Consider the following 22,450-nt stretch of genomic DNA (forward strand, 5'->3'; position numbering starts at 1 on the left):
GAGGAACATCTTCATTGTATTTCGCATATGACAACAACCTTACTCATTTGAGCTAATTCTATTCGGTTTCCAAACTAGAATCCACCCTGATTATTCGTTCCCAGTGGGCTAACTCCCGTATTAAAAAAAAAGGTTTAGATCGTATAAGAGTTACCCTCCGCTTCGATTTTTAGATGTTGATACAGTTTGTGTCGTCCTTTTTAAAGTAAATTCTTCGTTAATTCATTACAATTAGACAAGAAAGTTCTCACCTTGAGCGTAGACCAAGAGGAGGACTTCATTTGTCACATACAGGTGTTTTATACCATGTGGAAACAAAATCGAAATATCGCTTGTACATGAATCTCTCTACCTGAAGAAATAAAACAGGGTTAAATTCTTACCGTTAAAATGCAAGGTGCGAACATTGTCCGATTTGAGCCCGAACTTTTTTTTATCGTTTTTTATCTGTTCAATTGCGTCATTGAATATTTCCTTTCCCTGTCAAAAACAAGGCCACTTAAAAATATTCAATCATTTGTAGCTGGTAACAACCCTTAAAAAATCGTTTGGGCTTACGTTTATGTTTATTCAGTCTGAACCTATCATATTAGATTGACAAACTGCATTCAAAAATTCCTTTTTTAAAATAATTAAAATGTGGCAGCAGTTTTCTCGTTCTTTGTAATTGTTAGATTAATTCGTTTTGAAACGGAAGAGACGTGATGCACACAAAGCACAGCAGTTTTTACGAGGAAAAGATTTGGTAATTTTGAGAACATGCGCTTCAGTTATTTAACCACAACTCCTTCTCGGTTCCCAGACAGTGTTTTTGAGTTTTCAAAAACCCGCCCACCACAACCGGAAAGTCCACATTCTCCTCCCCAGAGCCTGGTATTGATCGATCCTGGCCTGACTAGGGATTCTTTTCAGTAAGCACATACTTTTATAATACACTCGACAAATTCACGTAGTTATGACTAAACAAGAGTTACATCGTTAACTCCTGCGTCACAGTGCGGCCCCACGCGACAAGATCTGCAAAATAAAGTTCAAACAAAAATGGCCGACAGTCGTCTTGCAATTTTCCACGAAAGCGGCGAGCAACATCTAAAAAAAACCAAAGAAAAGAGAGAAAAGCTCTGAGCCTCCCACTAAAACCTCAGTATGGACGTTTTTCAAACCGGGGGAAAAGACGGATTGGGTTCTTACCTCAATCTTCATGGGGATAGCTTTGTTGATTGTGATTGTGCTGAAATAATGGCTACCTACCGGGTTACCGAGTTAATAATTTCGTTTGGTTTAACTGACTAGAAGCGACTTAACTCAGAAACTAGGAGATTACAGTCATTTACAACTTCACTGAGCGAACGAGGAAAGTGCTGAGTTTCTCTTTCTTTCCTCCGTAGCCTCTAAACTAAGTAACTTAGTCCCCGTCCACACGTATCCGGATATTTTTTTAAACCGCAACTTTTTCTTTACGGATTCGCCTTCATTCCACACGTATCCGGCGAATCCGGCATGCAAATCCACAACTCCAGAGTGGAAAGTTTTGAATCCGCAAAGAATTTGGAATCGTGGCAACGGCAAATCTCTTACCCAGATTCCTCGGGGTTTTTGGTTAGCGGTTGAGCGCTCACCCGCTGACCAGAAAGCCCGCGGACTCTGGGTACGAGATTGCGTGGACGGTCGAATCCGGATACTCTCAAATCAAACCTAGTCTCTCCCTCAATTGAAGGATTATTCTTAATTGTCAGTTTCTTCCAAGTGAAGTATTAGCGTTCAGTTTGAAGACTGAAGCTTGATTGGGATCATGAGAAATGAACATATTTCTTTTAAAAGCCAAACTCCAGTGTCTAGACTCGCAGGACTCGAACCTGGGAACGTGTGATTATTATTAACCCCTTCACTTTACCACTAGATTACCACATCACTAAGTGCCAGGATGACATTTTTTATTAATGTCAATAATTTTTTTCTTCCAAAAGTGCCGATGTAAACGTGTATTAACACCCGCTAAGAAGCAAGCTTACACAGTGAAAAATGTCGGTTACCAAACTTCAAGAGAAAGCTAATCATTTTAAAATCAAGCTTCAGACTTAACCATTGTTCAGCAATGATTTTATATATATATACTTAATAGTTTTGGTAAATAATCGGCACATTTTCTAGTCAGTTGATCTTTAGTGGTTAAGTGGATAAAAACAGTTCCTTCAAAGTGGGTACTCTCGGTTCAAATCCTGCCTGTCCAGGGGCTGCTTTTACTTTTTTCTTTTCATTTGCTACCACAAGTCCTGGGACAGGGTGATCAAAATGGAGGATAATCCTTCATCTGAGGAAGAGATCGTCTTGTTCAAATCCGATGACATTAGAAACTCAGATCTAGTCTTACCGCGTAATTATTCAACACGACCACTGGACGAAATACTATCGTTTCTATTGTCGCAAACTCACTGATGCCTAACCTGAGTATCAGCTCTTCCTGAGGGGCAGGGGGTCAGGGCGTCAGGGAGAGAAGGAAAGGAAGGCCTGACACAAATCTATTCATTGGCCTGTGTCGAACATCCAGAATCTGGATGTTTCTCTTATTGGATAACACACAGAAGACTCTTACGTCACACAAACCGGAAATGAAGAATCATGAAGAGGGAAGAACAGCGGCTATTTTATCGGCGAAATTCAACAATGCGCTCAGAGGGGGCGCTTGAGTTCTTTCCAAGGATTAAACAAGAACAGGAACTCTGTCTTAAAAGCATTTTTGTCGAATGAAAGGATATCCTCTGAATTCCGCCAACTGTATGGAAAGAGCCTCATTTATTACACAGACAGGAGTGTTTTACTGGAAAATACACCACTCATAAAATTAACGAAACGTTTTAATATTGTTTTTTTTTTCAATTTTTTAACCTGTACAAAGAAAGCTTCTCTTTTTTCAACAACTTCAAAGCATTGAAGAGATCTGTTATATCACAGGTAGAAGGAATTAAGCGGCTCAGCGCATACATGTAATTCGTACTAGGTTTCTGCATCGAAATGCTTACATTTTTCCACAGTTTTGAGGGAGGAGTCAACGGAACTCAAGTCCATTGAGTCACTTTCTTCAGAGGATCCGTTTTGGGAGGCGATCACTTCACTCACAAGTCTCACTTGTTTACATTTTTTTTTCCATCTGACCTTTCCACACAGTAATTTCTTTGTCAAGATTGAGGCTGTGCTCGAATCATGTTTGGATGGGTTCCATTACCTCGCTTTTGCAGCATCCTGCCGTTAGAAAAGTGTTAATTCTGTAAACGTCAGTTTGATCTAGGGGGCCACAAGTTTAAAAATTATATTTACTTAAAAGCGCCGATAACGTCAGTACTAGTACTTGTTTGTTTTGAAGGTATTTTCCCAGACTTTCCTTCACAATTGGTGTCAAAAAAACTTACGTGGCAATGTTCAGAAATGGCTTATTTCTTCATGGGACAACCGAATATTCGACGACAGGGTTTTCTCCAAATAGAGACCTTTTCGTTGAGGGTCGAGGCTTTGGTCCTTGACATTTTTGAAGCAGAAGTGTAGCTGTCCTTTTGAAGCCGTCGGAGTATTAAATTCCAGTCGGAGATCGATGATGATGTTCTAGAATTCGATGCTTGCTTATCTCCCTCAGCAGATTGTAGGGAAGCAGTTGACACTTCCTCCGATATTAATTTTCTCCAACAGAAACAGCCGTAAATATTTGTTGTAGGAAACTCGGTAAAAAACTTGAAACGATTAACAGTTCTTTACACAGAAGGCGTTGGTGATCAAGACTAATAACTATGACTGGCTTTCCGTTTAAAATAATCGAAAAGAAAACTCTGTGTGTGTAATCTCAAAGAACAGCGGCACCATCGCAGCACAACTGTGAGTAGACTTTCAAGACCAACTACGCAAACCTTGCGCATTTATCGGTGAAAAGTTTATTTACACTATTCCATCCGAGCGCTCTTTGACATATAACCTGCGATCAAGCGTACTTTTCTTGAGACATGGTGGGAAAAGGTACGCCTGATACAATTAGTTAACGAGTCGTCTACTCGCAGTCCAGAATCTGGACTTTACTCTGATTGGCCGAAACACAATACAGCTCTTGGAGCCTCGCTCCGATTGGTTACAGAATTGCAAATCATACTTCTTGTAAATCGGTTAACAGCTGATGAAATTATGGCCGCCGAGAAGGATTTCAACACGAGTGATGTTTAGGCTCTGTTTACAGCTGCTGTTGATTCGACTTCAGATTTTTTTCAAAAACCTTTAAAGGAAGAGCGGAGAGAATGCATCCGAAGAATGGTTTGAATAAAAGAAGACATTACAGTTGTACTTCCTACGGGATTTGACAATAGTGTTATTAATACAGGCCCGAACATTCTAGAAGAAAATGCATCGTTCTTCTTCCACCAACTCGAAAACGTTTGTAGTTGTGGCAAGTCCTTTGGAATATACTCGGAAGCAACAAGTTGCGAATCCAAAAAGAACCGAATAGAACTTTAGGGCTGCCACATTCGGGGAATCAGCCCAGCTTAACAGAGAAATTCGACACTGTTTACGGAATCGCTGAACAATCTCAACACACTTCTACCAAAATGATAGCTGAGTACCTGCTGCTGAAAAACTAGAATTTCTCAAAGTCCATTTTCCACATATCTATTTTTATAGCATCTTTTACTGGCATCTCAAATATTCGAGTTTAAATAAAGTTTATTGTACTGTTGATTGCGCCTGATGATGACATAAAGAATTCGGGATTTTTCTGCCATTTTATCTCGAAATTCTTTGTTCCTTGATGGTTTGAACTGAGAAACCGCACCAACTATCAAGCAGGATTTGCAGAAAAAGCTTTGATTGCAGACATCAAAGCCAGAGTGCTATTTTGTTTTTGTCGCGTCTTTCCTTGAATCGCAGCGTGCAGGTGATTTCCGGTAAAATCTGATTGGCTCACATTTTTTATAGCATGACACTTGATAACATCACTCTTGACAGGTGGGCGGCAGATGACTCGTTAAGAAATTGTATCAGGCGTACTTTTTAGCGCTCTGTCTCAAGAAAAGTACGCTTGATCGCAGGTTATTTGACATATGGCAGTTGATACATTTGTCAAGTGCCTACCGGAACTGATTTTGAATAACGTGCTGTGATGGGGGCGGAAGGTTTAATTGAAAGACTCTGTGTCAGGCTTTCCTTTCCTATTCCTTCTAGGAAACACCTGATACTCAGGTTACTGATGCCTTGTTGACAATAGTAACCGAGGAGTCCTGGATACTAGAACAAATCTGGAACGTGTGAACCGGCAAACAATTCGATTTAAATCCGGATATGTGTGGACGTGAAGAAAAAGTTGCGGATTAAAAAATATCCGGATACGTATGGACAGGGCCTCACAGTGCGTTTCCCGGGAGGCATACACGCCTTTCGAAAAACAAGAAATGTAATTCGGATCGAAAATCGAAAAAATAAAAAAATCCGTGTCGAGAGGAAGGATTTTCTAAAAATTCAATTTCGATAAATATGCCCAACGACGCAAACGTTGCAGGAACCGAAATGCATACGGAAGTTAAAAAAAAACAGCGGCGGGGAGGCCACCATACACAAGGGATCTACAACTTGATGAAGGCAACTCTATCTCGCAGCTCCAAGCGAAAGCGGATTTTTCTGCCTTCATTTATTATAAGCCCAGATGCTCTGTAACTGAAGACATAGTGTTAATTATTCAATTTGTCTAGTCCAATTTAAAACTCCTTCAGTTTTGATTAAATAATCCATTCTTCGCTCAAATATCATTAGGAATACGTTCTTTCAGGGGCACCCAACGAATCTGTTCCTCACATTATCTGTTCCCCAGAGGAATCTTGCTGGCTGGCAAAAATACAGGTGTTTCGATTAGCTGGCTGGGAAATTTTGTTATTGATAGAGGTTTTGCCTGGGAATTACTGACTTTTTCTAGCATTTCAACCCGAGCTGGCTGTAGAAACTCTGAAGACCGAGCACGACTTAAAAAAAAAAAAAAGAAAAAAAAGGACCCCTTCCCTCTCCCAGAGAGTAGTCACAAACATACGACGGCTGGTCAGAGTGATTGCGCATGCGGAAGAAACCTGTTTTGTCCCGGTTTTGTCGCTTTTATTCGGTCGTTTCGGATCGAGGGATTTGAAAGCGCGCGGAATTCCTGGCTGGGAAATAAATTTGATCAGCTGGCTGGGAAACCAACCAATTTTATCTAGCTGGCTGGGAAATTTCTTGTGTGTCTTGCTGGGAAAAAGGAACAGATAATGTTTTCCCAGCAACACTGAAAAACACCTGAAAATGCCTTAATAACATTTATTTTCATTAACTGGGGTATAATACATTTTACAACAAATTGGTCGTTGGGTGCCCCTGTTCTTTTTCAATAGAATTAATTCTAGCACTTCGTCGAGTTCACAAACTCAGGTGCTTTGTATTGTCGTTGTTGACGAAATGTTAATTATTCATTTTTTTAAAAACTCCTTTTAATTAAACCATATACTTTACTCAAAACATCTGGCGGAATTACATGTAATTCCTCCTCTGTAGAAACAACTGCACGTTTTGTCCAATTTGCAAGTTCAGTCAAAGAACCTGAGCAACTGAACTTCTTGCTAATTAAACTAGAGTCACATTTCAACACGTGTGCAAATTTGCTAAGCTCGAAAATTAAACAACATGATAAATTTACAAAAGCTAGAAATTTCACAGAAATATTTTCCAGCGAAACATTTATTGAAACAAGCAACATATTTGCTATAAGAGGCAAGAAACCCTTCCTATTTCAGTTGCGTGCGTGCAAACGAAACACACAATCACAAAGCATATGCAATTAAATAAATTTCTGACAGTTCACATCAAACCCTTTTCGAAAGAACCTTCACCGTAAATAATAAAGCGCAAAAGAGACAACAAGCTTTCATTCAAATAATTTTTCATTGTCACATTTCCAATTTTTTCAGTTTAACCTTTGCAGAGTTGAATACAAAATGAATGTTACTTGCCAGACAAACAGGCAAACTTTAAAGAGTCTTTAAATAGATGCGACTTCAGTCAGGGGCACTCAACGAGAATGTACTTAAAAACCACTTGAACATAGCATTGTTAAACGTATTTTTGTATTTAAACGGTAGATATAGGTATATTTTTATCCCCTAAAATTCTTTCATCTGTTCGGATTTCCTAGCTGAAAGTCTAGTGATCCGAAAATTATAGGGATCAGAACTTACCTTTTCGAAAACTTCCACCACAAAAAATGCTCCAGAAAGTTCTAGGTGACCTTTTTAGGGTAAAAATACGTTAAAAGTGGGCAATTATACCATTTTTCAGATGTTCGAAAATCCTAGGAGAGGCAGGCAAGCAAGAAATTCTACAACAAATGTTCCGAAAATTCTAGATCTCAAATCGTCTTTCGAACAGATATTTTCCGAAAATTGACGTTGGGTGCCCCTATTCAGTAAACACTGTGAGACACACAACAGAGATCACAGAGATATCTACTTGTGGTGTTCGATTCCTTCTCTGTGTTTGTTGAACCCGTAAGTTACCAGAGAAATTTCCATTTGGTTTCAGTGTTGTACGTAACACCACCTTGGCGAAATATTAGAAGTACTGCTCATTTTGATTTCGGCTCGACGGGCGAAAGATTCACGCTGTCGAAGTCCATTACTCGTCGCTTTTAAGATTCCAGATCTTTATGTTTCGCCACCTGTCTTGACGTTCCATTCTTGAGCTCCATATGGGTATATTTTCTTTAAAGATGTACTAAAACGCCATTCGCGTTACAATGACTTTCGACGCCATTACAGGTTAATTGTGCAGAGCAAGCTACGCATTACCCCAGCCCCCTGAAACCTAACAAAATACGCACAGAAGACTCTATGCACAAAGACACCACTTAGCAGGGGAGTGACAGGCAAGACTTTTCCCGACACGGAAAAAAATAAAAACAAAAAAAAAACCAACGAAATGAAAACGAGATTCCGACTGGGTTTGGCAACCCAGTAACAACGAAAATTACGTATGTAGGTTTAGCCTAGGCGAACCTAGGCAAACTCCGCAGCTCCTAATGAATCGATAATGAAGCAAACTTTCTCTTGATTTAGTGTCATCAAGATCGACGTCCCCTTTATTTTTTTTTCAGACTTTTCGACAAACGCAGTTAACAAAACCCGTGGCTCTCGTCTGGGGATTTGAACCAATAAATGGTCAAAGTGCAGCGCTTTAATTACATTGCTTAATTGTTTGTAGTCCTGAAGTCAGAAGGTACTCATCTTAAGCCGTTTTCAGTGTTTGAGCACCGTAACATACTCAAAACAGCTTTTCGTATTTCAACGACTCGCCAAAGGTAAACCAAAGGATTTAAAGATGAGTTTATGAAGACCACAGTTCCCGCGAGTTGAAGTGCTATGTATTTCGTGATACTGTAACCTGTTACTTGTATAAAAATTCCTAGACAGGTGTAAGGAAAATAACATACGAACAAGAAAAAGCAAACGTAGAAGGTGTTGACAGCAGATTTTGTTGAACGAACGAAAAGCCGTTGCGAAGTGGTCTTTTGCTGAGTTGCGACCTCTGACTGCGCCTGTATTTGAGCCTGATGGCGCCTGATAATTCGAAAGATCATGAAGTACATCAGAACTATGATGGAGAACGAAATCAAAAAGGACGACACTGCAGAAACGTAGTACGCTTTACGGTTAAGCGTCCACATAAAGCCGAGAAAACCTGCTAGAAATAATCCAAACCCCATAAAAACCATGACGTTTTTGTTGGTGACTATAGCGTTGTATCGCATGTGAAGGTGGAAGACGAGATATCTGTCTATGCTGATGAAAGTTGCCGTCGTAAAAGACGCCGTCGATAAAATCACCGAGAGGATGTCAAAAGACGGTTGCAGGGCCCGTGGGCTTCGTTCGTTTGACACGAAGCCGGTAAAGTGAATTGCGACCTGCATCGGTTGAATGAATGTGCCGACGGAGAAATCGGTTAATGCCAGACCGAAGAGTAAGGTGTTGGATGGCGAATGGAGTGATTGACTCTTCCATATTGCCAAGAGCACAATGCCATTTCCAAAAACAGCTGCAAACGAAGTACATACATTCATGATACAACTAGCGACGGCGAAACTTCGCAGCTTCGCGAGGTCACCATTACTAATAGATATATTAGTATTGAAAGGGGACAATGGGTAATTGAAACTTTCCATTACACGTAAACAGCTCGAAAGTGAAGTGCACTGGTCTACGTAACGTGATCCTTTCTAAGGCCGATCTTAACTGATTAATGGAAAAGCTGCGTCAATATGAACGTTATAACATAGGGTATGATTAGAGAAGACAACTCTTTATGTAAATTTTTTGTCTTGTCTTCACCTGTTATTTGACATTGGACGGGCAGGTCTAATCTTCTCTACAAGGTCTCCCGACCACATGAGCTATCATGGTGAACACAGCTGCTGTTTTTTATGCTTAAAAGCATATACTCAACTTCAGAAAAAGATTTCTCTCTGGGTGGGATAGAATCCGAAATGTTTGAATTTTTATTCACTTGAATGTTTAAATTGGTTGCCGAAAAGAGAGTCAATATACACTTTTCCACTCTTTTCACTAAAGGAGCAACAAACCTCTTTAGAAAATGTCGCGTAAAAAGATATTATTGACACCTTAAAATTCTCAGTTCCAGGCTATCATGGATAGCACTAGTGGCCTAGAGCCGTGAGGATAAGTTGAATGAGTTTTGTTATCAATACGACGTATATTTAGCAATACTGACTTGCGTCCTTTTCCTTTTTTGTCATGCAAAAAAGTTTGATATATAAAAAAAAACAAAAAAGCAGAAGAACCCCCGTATTAACTACTATTTCCTTTCGGCATTTATCTTTTTTGCCAGAGAAAGACATAATTCAGGATGACAAACACTTGTTTTATGACGCCTTTATCCCACGAGCGATAAACATTTACAATAAAAAAATTGACAGCATCCCACGATAAACGTAGAACTCTGCTAAAGTAATAAAACCGGTTTTTCCTGCCAATGTTTGAAAAGGCTGTATTTATTGCCTCTTAAAGGCAGGTGCTAATGTGAGACTTCGGGGGATGTGGAATATTGTGGATTAGCATAATTACATGGGTGATTATTGAAAATTCTCTGATTGATTGATTGATTGATTGATCAGTTTATTTACCCCTCTTGCAGCTACAGCTGAATTACAAGGGCACCAGTAACTATATTATTGATATTTATAAGTACAAAAATTGTTCATCCGTTCAGTCCTGGCAACTACTTTAACACTGCTATTTGCGAATACAGGCGCCTATTGGAAGGCGACGATCCCGGGGGCGGGGCATTTGCCCTCTTTCTTCGTCCCCAACCCGGGGCATTTACACAGCTATGTGTCCCCACCCCGGGGAATTTGTCCATTTAACAAAAAAAAAGCTAATGCCCGGGGGTTAGCCCGGGGGGGGGGGGGGGGGGGGGGTGGGCACTGCTGGAATTGACTGATGCATAAGTACCGTGTGATCCACAAGATCAAACCCTTTGCTAAAGTCAGCTACAAAAAGACGAACATAGCAAGCACCCTTACATAAATAGTCTAGAATACAATGAACTAAATAAACGAGAGCGTGTGTCGTAGATTTGCCGCAGACGGCAAACCGTTTGTTATCGAGTTGGTCCACCACTTGCTTATATAGTAAGTTGAGCGTGAAACCCTCCATAATTTTAGCCAACTGAGAGGTAAGAGTTATCGGCCGCAGGTCTTCTTCGACTGTTTTAGGAGGCGTAGTCTTGGGAATGGGAACAACCAGAGATGACTTGAATTGACTGGGGACCACGCCTTGCACAAGCGATGTATTGTACAAATCAGTAATAACAGGCGCCAACTCGAAGGCAAACAGTTTCAGCACCCTACTAGGGATACAATCAGGACCACTGGATTTTCCTGTTTTTATCTCGCGCAATGCCTTGAATGCTGTTCTTGAATCAACTAGAAATTCTCCCGGGACCTCCACGGTAGTGTCGACGAGCGTCTGCAGGGGCATAAAGTGTGACGTTAGGTCATACAAAAAGGTGTTAAACCGTTCCGCTAGTGGATCGACAGTAGGATGTTTTCATCCAGTATCTGATGAAACCATTCATCATTCTGTTTTCCTCCATCCAACCCTTTGATTTCCCTCCACCATCGTGCTACGTTACTCTCTTTTAGTGCCTCTACCTTCATTAGAGTAGTAGGATCTTTTACACTGCTTTACCACTCTTTGCACTTTGTTTCGTAGATGTTTAAAAATATTGGAGCCGTTACCATACAAAAGTAAGGCCTTTTGGCGCTTACAAATTAGAATTTTCAGAGTAGTTGTTATCCATGGCGTATCACCAGATATTTTAACGCGCTGGAGAGGGAAAAAATAGGTGACAGCAGCTGATATAATTGAGTAGAACTTGTCACATGTTTCAGAAGCACTTGACAGACTCAGAACTTCAGACCAGTCCTGTCTCGTAATCCAGTTTCCGAAGTCACGTAGTCTACTATCTATGAGATCTTGCTTGTAGATCACCTTAGTTCGAGTTTTACTTTCGACCTGTGACTCAAGTAAGATGGAAAAAAATGGCCACTCCTTCCAATTTTGGGCAATTGCACAGGTTCCAAGAATAACTTCGGTCGGTTGGTGAAACACCAATCCAGAATGCCGGATTGGTGATTGGTTGAACTTGAGGTGATTATTGCGCAATAATCACCTGACAGGCCGTTTTGTCGAGGTGACAGACGAAGAAATTAATTGTTTTACAGAAAATTTACCAATTTCACTGTCATAAGGACTTCATGCACTTCTTCCGTAATAAACAGTTGTGTAGCAGATCAGACCTGTAAGGATTCCCTGTTTTAGAGGTTCCCTGTTTCAGGAATTTCACGTTTTAGAGATTTCCTGGTTTAGAGATTGCCCGTTTCAAACGATCCTCTGTTCTCCGTTCTCCTTTCCCATTCGTTCACTCCCAATTCGACGTTTTAGAGATCACCATGAAGTTAAAGTTTAGAGAGAAACGTGAAATTTTCCCTATTACCCCTCAATAAGCTCCGGTTAATAACCTTCACGTGTATATAGGGAACTGACTGCTACAATGGAACGACACTTTGGTAAAACTTAAAATAATAGCAAGAGAATTCCTGAACAGCAGCACAGTTAGTGTAGAGTGATTTCATACTGTCCAGTCCCACCCCTACATCTGATGCAAATTACATTCATCATGGCAACTGCCAAAAAAGGCGGCAAATCGTGAAAACAACAATTTGCAGCTATTCTGCGAACGCGGCAGCGAATTATAAATCGTCAGATGCTGACTTCCTTATTTGGTCATTAGGGAGCTTACGCAACAGGACGGCAGAGTGACGAAAAGATGTCGCGCGAAGACTGTGCATTCCCAATCTTACGCGACATTTTTTCGTCATTCTGCCGTCCTGTTGCATAAGCTCCTATTGTTAAAGAACGGCAGACTGCAAAACACGTGCTGTACCCGAAACTCGAAAAAGAGGCTTACGCGATTTGAAGTGTGGTCGATTTGAATTTAGCCGGCTCTCGTGCGACACCGAGAGCGGAATGCTAACTGAAATACAGAAATTCCTTGCAATCCAATTAAATCGAAGTTATGGTCAAAGTACACGATCGATTTCTTTTCAGTGCCAAGTACATGTTACCCGTTATCACTTTTCTGCTCCTTTGCATCGAAAACCACTGGTCTTGATGGATGATTTCTTACGGAGCTTCCTCAGGACACTAATTTATGATGGTTGCACCTTAAGAAACGGTCCAGATAAGAACGATAGCAACAACGGCAACGAACATGTTGGAATTCAATTGGTATGCAAAAAGGTGATAACTTTTCTATTGTCTGTACTTACTTCTGATTGGCTTAAACAGCAAAAGTTAACAAAACTTCATAAAAGCAGTATTATATTCATCCTTACTTTCCAACCATCTTCCATCTTTCATCTGGTCTCAGTTTAAATGAATTCCACAGAAATCGTATGTGGGGAACATGTAAAATTGTAAACGTTTCTTGGCTTTTGTTTTCAACTCTTGTGATTGGTCAAAATCTTTTAACACAAAAAAACACCCTTCCAAAGTGGGCTGTAAATGAATTTTATTGCGTTCACGGCCTTCCTGTAGGTTTATGCATTCTCTGTGTAAAAATGATAACATTCCTATGTGGGGAAAGCCCCGTTGCCGCATAACAAAGGAAATTGCTATCCATCTTACGCGGATCATTACTTAACTTGTCGTTCTCGCGTTAGGTCAGAAGTTGGGGAGGACGGAAAAAAACTGTTTAATGCTGTCATTCCATGCATAGGTTCGTACAATCGCATTTGATTTGTGATTTGCTTGTCAGCCGAGTCAGAACAACCCAATTTAACATGAAATATGTGTTCATTCCACCCCGATGCCTTCCGTCTAACAAGGACGGCGACTTTCGGGAGAGCTGAGCGTAATTCGAACGCGAATTGGAAAAGGAAATATTTTTGTTATTTCTCTTCAACGAAACTGTCCACAGTTCAGAAAGTAGCCTTACTGTCTCCGCAGGTAGCAAGGCGTTCTTCAGGCGAGCAAACAAGAACAGCTGTGAATTCACATGTCCTTCCACCGTAAGTATTCTGATCCCATCTGCTTGTTCTTGTCAAAGAACTGTGCTTTCTTTCAAGAGGGCAACAACTTTCAGCCTGGTGAATATAGCGCTATCCAAGTTGCTTAATTAAGAACAGGTGATGTCGCATTTACTGTTTAATAATACGGAACCCAGTTGCTACCGTCTTCTGGTTTAAGATTTCCCGTTATCAGCAAGATTACGTCCACAACCCACCAGATGCCCAATCCACCAAGTGTCAAGAGCTTGCCCACTGCGGTCCCAGTGTGACCCAAACAAAAACGGTCAACTCCAAGGAATCCGAGAAGAACGGAATACAAGAGGGTTGTAACAAAGCGGTGTCCAGAATATCTGGAAAATGAAAACAGAAGAAAACGGCAAGTGGGATGAGAGCCTTGTTTAAGAATACAGGAATACCTGTGATTTTAGATTCTAGAAAATTTCATATTTTTTGATCTGCTGAATGGACATGAATGTTAAGCTGACTCATATTCAGTATTACTAATTCTTATCAATCCGGATTTCGTTCTTTACACTCTACGGTTACTGCGTTACTCGAAGCTACGGATAGTTGGGCCGGAAACCGGTCGTTTCGCCTGCAAGTCGTTTCGCCTACAGGTCGATTCGCCTACACTGAAGTCGATCCCCCTACAAACTTAAAGTCGATTAGCCTACACAAGTAAAGTCGATTCGCCTACATGCTTCTTTTGCAAACTGTTTAATTTAAGCGCACGTGTAAAGGCCACTGACAGTAAGCAGTTGCACAGCTATCAAAATCTTAAGTGACTACACTTCACTTAACCAAACACACTGTGATTACTGATTACATGTACCGAGATAAACACAGTAAGCGCTAATTACGGTCGCTTGCGCGGCAAGTACCGAACAAGGTGAGATTTTTTTTCCTTTCAATAGGACATTGTTTCAAGACTTTAATTAAAGTTAACACCGACAATATCTTCCAATCACGTAGCTGCGATTTCGATCCGTCTTTTGCGGTATAAAAGGGTTGTGATTTTTGTTCAATTCATTCCACTAACTTTCTCAGAATACTCCCGATCGCGACGACTCTTACAGTTAGATATGGACAGCTACATGTATTATTGTTTATTTTGTGCGGAATTAAGAAGTAACCTCAAGACAAGAAGCACTCCTATGTGATGGTTGCGACAGGTGGCAACATCGGCGATGCCTGACTGGCATTACAAAGGAACACTACAGAGAGGCAGTGAGATCAGGTCTAGAGGTTATTTGGCGATGCCTGTATTGTAGCGCCAGTTCAATCCCAATCGCTGAAAGCACAAGACTCGGCTAGGAAGATATGGACGCCTTCGACATTCCGGCGTCATTTGAGATAGAGAATAAACAAACAGCTATGGGTACCTTATCAATTTGCAAATTCGCAGTGCAGAGCAGCCTCTCAGGCAATGCGCTCATCTACATGTGCCATCGAAAGCATTCACTCAACGCTCAAGTTAAGGCTTTGAATGGGTAGTTACGGCTTTGAGAAATTGTGATGAAATTAATAATAGTTTTACGGTATCGAGTACATTGTAAATATAGAATTCTATTGTACGAGTAGGATTTAATATTTTTAGAGGAATTGTTAGGACAATTTTAGGTTTCATGCTCGCGTTTTAACGATAAGTAATACATTGTAAATATAGAATTGTATTGTATTGTATTCTATTAGGATTTATATTTTTAGAGGAATTGTTAGGACAATTTTAGGTTTCACGTTCGCGCTTTAATGACATGTAATACATTGAAAATATAGAATTGTATTATATTCTATTAGGATTTATATTTTTAGAGGAATTGTTAGGGTAATTTTAGGTTTCACGTTCGCGTTTTAACGATAAGTAAACATTGTAAATACAGAATTGTATTGTAATCTACTATCAAAATTGAAATTCTGTGGAATATGCGGTTACTGTCACAAATAGTTCGCACCATATTTAAGCAATCGCACTCAAACTTGTCTAAGGCCCGTTTTAAACGTCGCATTTTTATGTGCCGAATCTAATGCAAATGAGCGAAAACAATAGATTTTTCTCATTTGCGTTAGATTCGGCACATGTTAAACGCGACGTTTAAAACGGGCCAAAGGAATGTTAACTCCTTTATGTCTACTCCAAAATTAGTCAAACGTGGTGTCACCCAGGGAACAATTCTGGAACCTTTACTTTTTTTGCCTGCCAAATTGTCTGTATTTTTCACAACTTAGGATGTATGCTGATGACACCAGCCTCACCTTCGCTAGCGCAGATTTAAGACATGTTGATGACTGTCTTAACTATGATTTAAACAGGGTGTACACATGGCTGTTAGGCAACAAAGTGACCTTGAATTTAATAAAAACTTAGTTCATCTTAGTTTAGCCTGCGAACGCAGACGTATTTCCGGCGGTCGTTTAGAAACGACCGCCGGAAATACGTCTGCGTTCGCAGGCTAATCTTAGTTGCGTCGAGACGGAAGTTAAAAACATTTCCTGAATTTCCTTCTTTCAGTATAAATGACCACCCAGTGAAGCAGGTGTCCTCTACGAAATCTCTTGGCGTGCTTATCCACCAAAACATGAAGTGGGAATTTTATGTACAGAATAATTATTTGCAAAAAGATTGCTTCTGCATTGGGCGCAATTAAACGAATACGACATCTCATGCCCTTTAATATATTGATTAATTTATACGACGGCCAAGTTAAACCTTATTTTAATTACCGTAGTACTGTCTAGGGCAACTGCGGCAGTGGTTTCTCTGAAAAGCTACACAAGTTAAAATTGTGCAGCCCGTGCTTTAATGTGTGCCAATTGACTCTAATATCGATGAATTGTTCCGGGCACTAAGTTGGCGTAAACTCAAATATCAACGATTGGTATCAGCTGTTGTTATAATGTAAAAATCTTTTACATATGGGATGAACCCTGAGTATCCGAGTTCTAGATTTGTGTTTCGAAACAACATAACAATGAAAATAAAAAAAAGCTCTTCCGCAGCCCCAGACCAATTATTTGAAGAAGACTTTCTCTTAACACAGCATCCCTGTAATGCAACTTTTAGTATGTAGTTACGAGTATTTAGGTTAGTTCAGTTAGGGATATTTATTTTAAAATCTTTGATGAAGGTTTTACTGTGTATAAAATAATAAAGTTACCATTACCATTACCAAAGATCATCGCAGTTAGATGAGCACCTTAAGCCAGGGGCCATGGAGAGGGAGGGGCTGGCTGGGGGAATTGTAGCTCCCCCCCCCCCTCCCCCACAATTTTTTCCTACAGTGTCCTTTTCTCTTAAACCTCTCCCTCTTCCTTCACCCTTCTGTGATCCATTCCAAAACTTAGTCTTAAACTTATGTCCCCACCTCCACTTTTACCAACTGAGTTATGAAGACAGCTGAGAGCTGGCCAATTGCGAATACTTGCATTTCTGGACATAAGTCAGTGACAAATACACAATGATACATAAACAACAGGGCCCGGTTGTTCAAAAGCTGATTAACACTATCTCAGACCAAAAATAAAAAAAGGGGTTAATTTCTCTACTCCCAAAGGCTGTTCGGATATTCGGCAAAACTTTGCATTAGAAGAAGTTAAGCTTGAAAAACAAAAAATAATAATAAGCAAAAGAAACTTTTACCAAACCGTTGAAAACATGCGTACATGTATGTGTGTACTTACTTAATGCAGGGAAACTTTTGTAAGCTCAGGAATTTCCTGTCTCCATAACACTCTATTCCAGGTAACACCTCACACCACACTTTTGTGTGCTCAACTTCCTGATATTTGGAACCTCCAAACTAAAATTATCAGAATTTAACATGTCATGTTTATTTTCACAAATAATAGAACATATTCGTATTCTCAGTATTGGACTGGAACTAGCTTGCAATGGAGGCTAATGCAGGGGAATCTTTTCAAATGCAAATACATTTTAATATATTCCCCCACATTAGCCTCCAATGAGAGTTACAGTAGTTCCATTCTAATACTGAGAATATGAATACGGTCTATTATTGCACATTGCTTTGTAGCACTCTGTAGCTTTGCTTTTAACCCTTTAACTCCCAGTGGCCACTTAAAGATTATTTTTTTCACTGTCTAACGCCAGACAATTTTATTTGTCAATGGGGAGCCCTTTGGCATTACAAGGTTAAACTTTGTTTGATTTGTCCTCAACACTTACCATTCTCATCTCTAAAAGTGATTTCAACTTTGAACAATCATTGAAAGACCGAAAAATAAAATAAAATAAAATCTACCCCGAGAGAGATAGAGAGAGAGCTACAGTGAGTAGATATTAAGCAGAAAGACACCATTTCAGTTTCTGGTGTTTGCCTTCAATTTAAAAAAGTTGCTTTAAAGGTCTGGAATAAAATAACATTCCTGAATTTTAGCATGTTACCTTCTGTTGCAAATTTGCAAGTACAATTTGAATTTCAAATTTAAGTAAATGCACACAAAATATTCTTGCAACATGGATTTCAATATTCTTACAATGGAACAATAAAGTGTACTAAGTTCACCATAAAATGCAAAATTCACTGAACAGAAAGGCCGGGATAACCTTGGTCATATGTCCCTCATTTACTTTAACCTGGAAAGTGTGTTTGCATAACATCTGACTGGCAACATTCTGAGCTTTGATTCTTATCCCAAGACTGTTTACTTTTAGTCCAAGTTTAGCATTACATTGTCTACCATTACTCGTGTTCAAAACTGACCGAATGGACCTCAGAGGGTAGGATCTAGGGAAAACTGATGTTATTCACTCACTAGCTTAACATTGAGCATGCCTATTATATTATTATGCAAAACACGAGTTTAAGTTTCCTGTGCTGCACATTAATTCAGCCGCATACACACGCACTGCACCACATTGAAAAACCTTGGGCCGACTTTTTTCAAGATTACTCAAATGCAATCAATTTCAATCTTGTCCATTTGTGTCCATCCATGATTCCCTTTCCTTTTGCTGTATTTCTTATATGTTACTCAAGAGTTTTAAGTCATTATTGCAATGTTCCGTTCTACTTTTTGGGCATTTTGAGTGTCATGAAATTACATGTACATCATTTTGCATGACATAGCCCCTTTAACTCGTTAATAGGGTTCCCCTTTGGGCTTAAAGGGTCAAGGTGGCTCAAACCACTTTCAACACTTTCAAGACACCTTGTCATTAGAAGGATTGACACTGCAGCACCAGCTGTCTTTATCACGTAACAGCAATTGATGTTATGGTACATGTACCACGTGAAACATCAATTATTATTGATGAACAAGATGCAGTCATTTTTGTGACGTAACTATAGCCTTGCAAAAACAGCAGTATATTTTGGCTTTAGTTGCTCATATCTGAAAAACGAACTCCGTGACCCCAAATTTTTATTGCACAAAAGAGATCAGCAGGCCAAGATGAACTCTCTGCAAAGTTTAAAAGAATTCTGTGGAGCGGATTCAGAGCTACATGTACCTTAAATTCTCAATTATTTAATTAAGGTGGCTCTGAATCTGCTACACAAAATTTTTTTTAACTTTGCAGAAAGTTTCATTCTGACATGCTGATTACATTTTAGAAATAAATCAAAGGACAACTGTGAAGAAGTCGTAAATACATGAACATTGCTTACAAAATGGCAGTTCTGTTGTGATCAGTTGCTTTCTGATTTTGTTAGGAAACTGAATTTGTGTTTGATTTTTTTCTAAAAAGAATGCGTTATCATTGGCAGGCTACACCAGGTCATTTTCAAATATCTGAAGGGTCCTCAACTATGTAAACGGCTACAAATGCCTCAGTTTCCAAAACTTTTCAACCTTTCACGAAATCTGGAATGGATCATAAAACATGCAAAAGAGCCACATGAAAATAATTGCCAACCAGTGTTTTCAGCTCCTTTAACCTTTTTAAGAGGTTGTTAACAGCCCATGAAAGTACCAGAGGATAACCATTTTGCTAGGAAAGAATAAATTGACCTCTTCAGCTTGTACGTTTTGTTCTTCCCATTTCAGACGATGTGATGTTACCCTAGATAACAGTTTCTTTCAAATGTTGACTTATGCACGCGCCTATTTACGAATGACTTATGAAAAAAAAAGGAGAACTTCCTCGAGAACATCATGTGAACTGCAATGGGAAAATTTGCAAGCTAAAGAGGTCAATTCATGATTCTCATCGTAAAGGAATGCTTCACTGTTCACTGTTTGGTGATAACGAAAACAACTGGATAGTTCTCAACTATGTAAACACAACTATCGAGAGCTTTGAACCCCATCTTTTACATTTACGCACCTTTAGCTTTTAAATGTGGTATAAGTATACCTAATAGGTATTGAATACAACCAACAGAATGATGAAATAATAACAAAAAACTAAAAGAGCAGTAGTTTGTTTTAGGTGAACGCAGTTGTCACTCTCTGCAGCAACGTCACATCATGCTTCTTTGCTAATATGAGTGGACCTGTGAACTTGGCAGAACAACAAGCAAATATCTCTTTGCATTCATTTTTAACACACATAACATCGTGACACCTTAAGTCTTCTACTGAACAATGGCTCGGTAACACATGCTGACTGCAATGAGCACCAATCCCGTCCGATTGCGAACAAAAGAAAAAATGTTGAAGAATATTTCAATGTATGACATTGCGGCATTACTTCAGAAAGTAAAACGTTGGCAAATTGATATTGATCGTTGCCATATTGATTTGAATTCAACTGAGTGAGTGACAAATTAGCATGTCTTGAAAAAATCGACATTGGTCATTGACTTATCGATTTGTTCACACCCCTAATGATAGTCACAGATATGCTTCACATATCCACAACTAAAAAGGGGGGTCACCGAATTTGCTTTTGAGATATGAGCAGCTAGAACCAAAATATGGGGTGTTTTTGCAAGGCTTTCCCATTGCCACGGTAACTTTTTACGTCACAAAAATGACCGAGTCTTTTTCAGCAATAATTGGTGTTTGATATCGTACTATAACACTCCTGTTAAGTGATAAAGTGAACATTTGTAGTGTCATTTATTTCCTTCTAATAAGAACGTTTATTTCAAGTGTTGAAACTGGTTTGAGCCACCTTAATTAAAAATGCAAATTACCATTCTCTTTTAACCCATTGGCTCGTGAGATGCCCTTGGATGACCTCAGTCGATGACTAAAATCATCTGGTGTCAGACAGAGTGAAATCGCTTCCTGAGACTTTTAACTGTGTCTGTAGGCATCTCTAACAAGTTGTCCAAGTTATGTCTACTTGACACTTTGGAGCAGTTCACAACACAACCGCTCGCTCGCTCGCTCGCTCGCTCGCTCGCTCGACATGAATGTTAACAAAGACAGAGAAGGAATTGAACAACTTCAACTTCAACTTTAATTAAGTCTCAATCACAGGAGTCAATGGGTTCTGTAAACTTTCATTCAAATGAAAAGTGTGCATGTACGTGTACATGTAAACTGTGTGCTTCAACTTACCAGAACAAAGTTCATAAAATAAATAATTGACTTACTTCTTTTGTGCATCCAGGACTAGCTTTATCTCCGGCAGTCTCATTTTTTGTTACCCACATAGGCTTTTCACATTTCAAAAACTCTAATGGTCTGAAAATTAATAATTTATCATTCACAATAATATACATGTACCAAACATGGGGCTCACTGACATAACCATGATTAAACAATTTTGGGAAGAGAGTGACCTTTGTGTTCATTTTTTGTTTATTTTTATTATTAAGGTTTTTTTTTTTAAAGAATGAAATGTAAGTAACTTTGAAATACACCCAACATTGAAATGAAGAAAAATATGGGTAAACATTGCTTAAAACAACATTATATGTTGGGAAGCTCTGAATTCATTATCGTTATTTAATAACTCAGGCTGGATCAATACTTAAGGTTTCAAAAAACAGAGAAAAAAAAGCTGCCTTTAGCATGTGAAAATGTTCAGTCTTACTACTCTATACGTACATGTACATGTAACTTATGAGAACGACAAACCATGCACCCTGTCTTAAATACTTGATTCTATTCGAAGTCTGCTGATACAGTAAGCTAAGCTTAATTTGCCGGTTGCGGAACGTTTAGTAACATTACTGAAACTTGGCATAAGTGAGTGGGAAGCAGACAGGTTTAGACATTCAGCAACATCAAGTGCATTTGCACAGAACTAGTAACACACTATAAAGTTGAGAGAAATTAGGGCCGTTTATACGAGAGAAAATAAGCGGCGGCTATCTCTGGCCGCAGCTTACGTAAGCCACGAAAGGAACTATTTACAGTGTATACGAGTATTAACTCCCCGGCCAGGATAAGCCGCGGCTTGAGAAAGCCGTGAACGTAAATTTTGTACAATTTATACGGGGTGTTCGCGGCTTACGTAAGCCGCGGCCAGAGTTAGCCGCGAAAGGAACTATTTATACGAGTATTAACTCCCCGGCCAGGATAAGCCGCGGCTTGAGAAGGCCGTGAACGTAGATTTTGCACCATTTATACGGGGTGTTCGCGGCTTACGTAAGGCGCGGCCAGAGTTAGCCGCGGCTTATTTTCTCTCGTATAAACGGCCCTGTTGTCTCTAACTTATAACATCGGTAACCTTACAAGTAAATGCACTTGACAAGAGGTCCTTTTGGATCAAATTTTCTGCCACAAGATTCATCAAAGCATGTTTTGTCGCCGACTTGATCACCTAAACTCCTCCCTAGCAGCAACCAAAGGGTGATGAAGGAACTGATATCCAATATACATCGCTCCGCCATGTTTGTTCAACGCGATTCATGGCTACCAAGCAAACAGGCACGGTTACCAAGTAGATTGCCTGGTCGA

General features: G+C 39.6%; 3 protein-coding genes across 3 annotated transcripts in view; all 3 read right to left on the reverse strand.

Moving 5' to 3' along the window:
• Positions 1-1,203, reverse strand: part of LOC138005028 (C-type lectin lectoxin-Thr1-like) — a 10,475-nt gene extending 9,272 nt beyond the window's left edge. The window contains exons 1-2 of the mRNA XM_068851319.1: positions 1,192-1,203; positions 384-480 (exon numbers count right to left, since the gene is read on the reverse strand). Of these exons, the coding sequence (XP_068707420.1) occupies positions 384-480; positions 1,192-1,203 (109 nt within the window). The remainder of the gene's footprint in view (positions 1-383; positions 481-1,191) is intronic.
• Positions 1,204-6,632: 5,429 nt separating this feature from the next.
• LOC138006658 (trace amine-associated receptor 1-like) lies at positions 6,633-9,732 on the reverse strand. Its single transcript, XM_068853128.1, has one exon. It carries the CDS (start codon positions 9,203-9,205, stop codon positions 8,267-8,269), a length of 939 nt encoding a protein of 312 aa, XP_068709229.1. The 5' UTR covers positions 9,206-9,732; the 3' UTR covers positions 6,633-8,266.
• Positions 9,733-12,472: 2,740 nt separating this feature from the next.
• On the reverse strand, positions 12,473-22,397 carry LOC138006667 (TM2 domain-containing protein amaretto-like). The gene is made up of 4 exons (XM_068853138.1): positions 22,226-22,397; positions 21,139-21,229; positions 17,312-17,430; positions 12,473-13,983 (listed from the first exon to the last, which is right to left on the reverse strand). Exons 1-4 carry the CDS (start codon positions 22,381-22,383, stop codon positions 13,770-13,772), a joined length of 582 nt encoding a protein of 193 aa, XP_068709239.1. The 5' UTR covers positions 22,384-22,397; the 3' UTR covers positions 12,473-13,769.
• Between the last annotated feature and the right edge of the window lie 53 nt (positions 22,398-22,450).

Source organism: Montipora foliosa, chromosome 6 (genome assembly GCF_036669935.1).
Source record: "Montipora foliosa isolate CH-2021 chromosome 6, ASM3666993v2, whole genome shotgun sequence".
Lineage (NCBI taxonomy): Eukaryota > Metazoa > Cnidaria > Anthozoa > Scleractinia > Acroporidae > Montipora > Montipora foliosa.

Excerpts from the sequence above, each read along its gene's own strand:
- LOC138006658 (XM_068853128.1), bottom strand. The coding sequence starts at position 9,205 with ATGGAAAGTTTCAATTACCCATTGTCCCCTTTCAATACTAATATATCT.
- LOC138006667 (XM_068853138.1), bottom strand. The coding sequence starts at position 22,383 with ATGGCGGAGCGATGTATATTGGATATCAGTTCCTTCATCACCCTTTGG. Across the intron at positions 17,431-21,138 it reads GTCCTGGATGCACAAAAGAA|TTTGGAGGTTCCAAATATCA; the intron begins GTAAGTCAATTA and ends TGATAATTTTAG. Across the intron at positions 13,984-17,311 it reads CAAAAGTTTCCCTGCATTAA|ATATTCTGGACACCGCTTTG; the intron begins GTAAGTACACAC and ends TTCATTTTCCAG.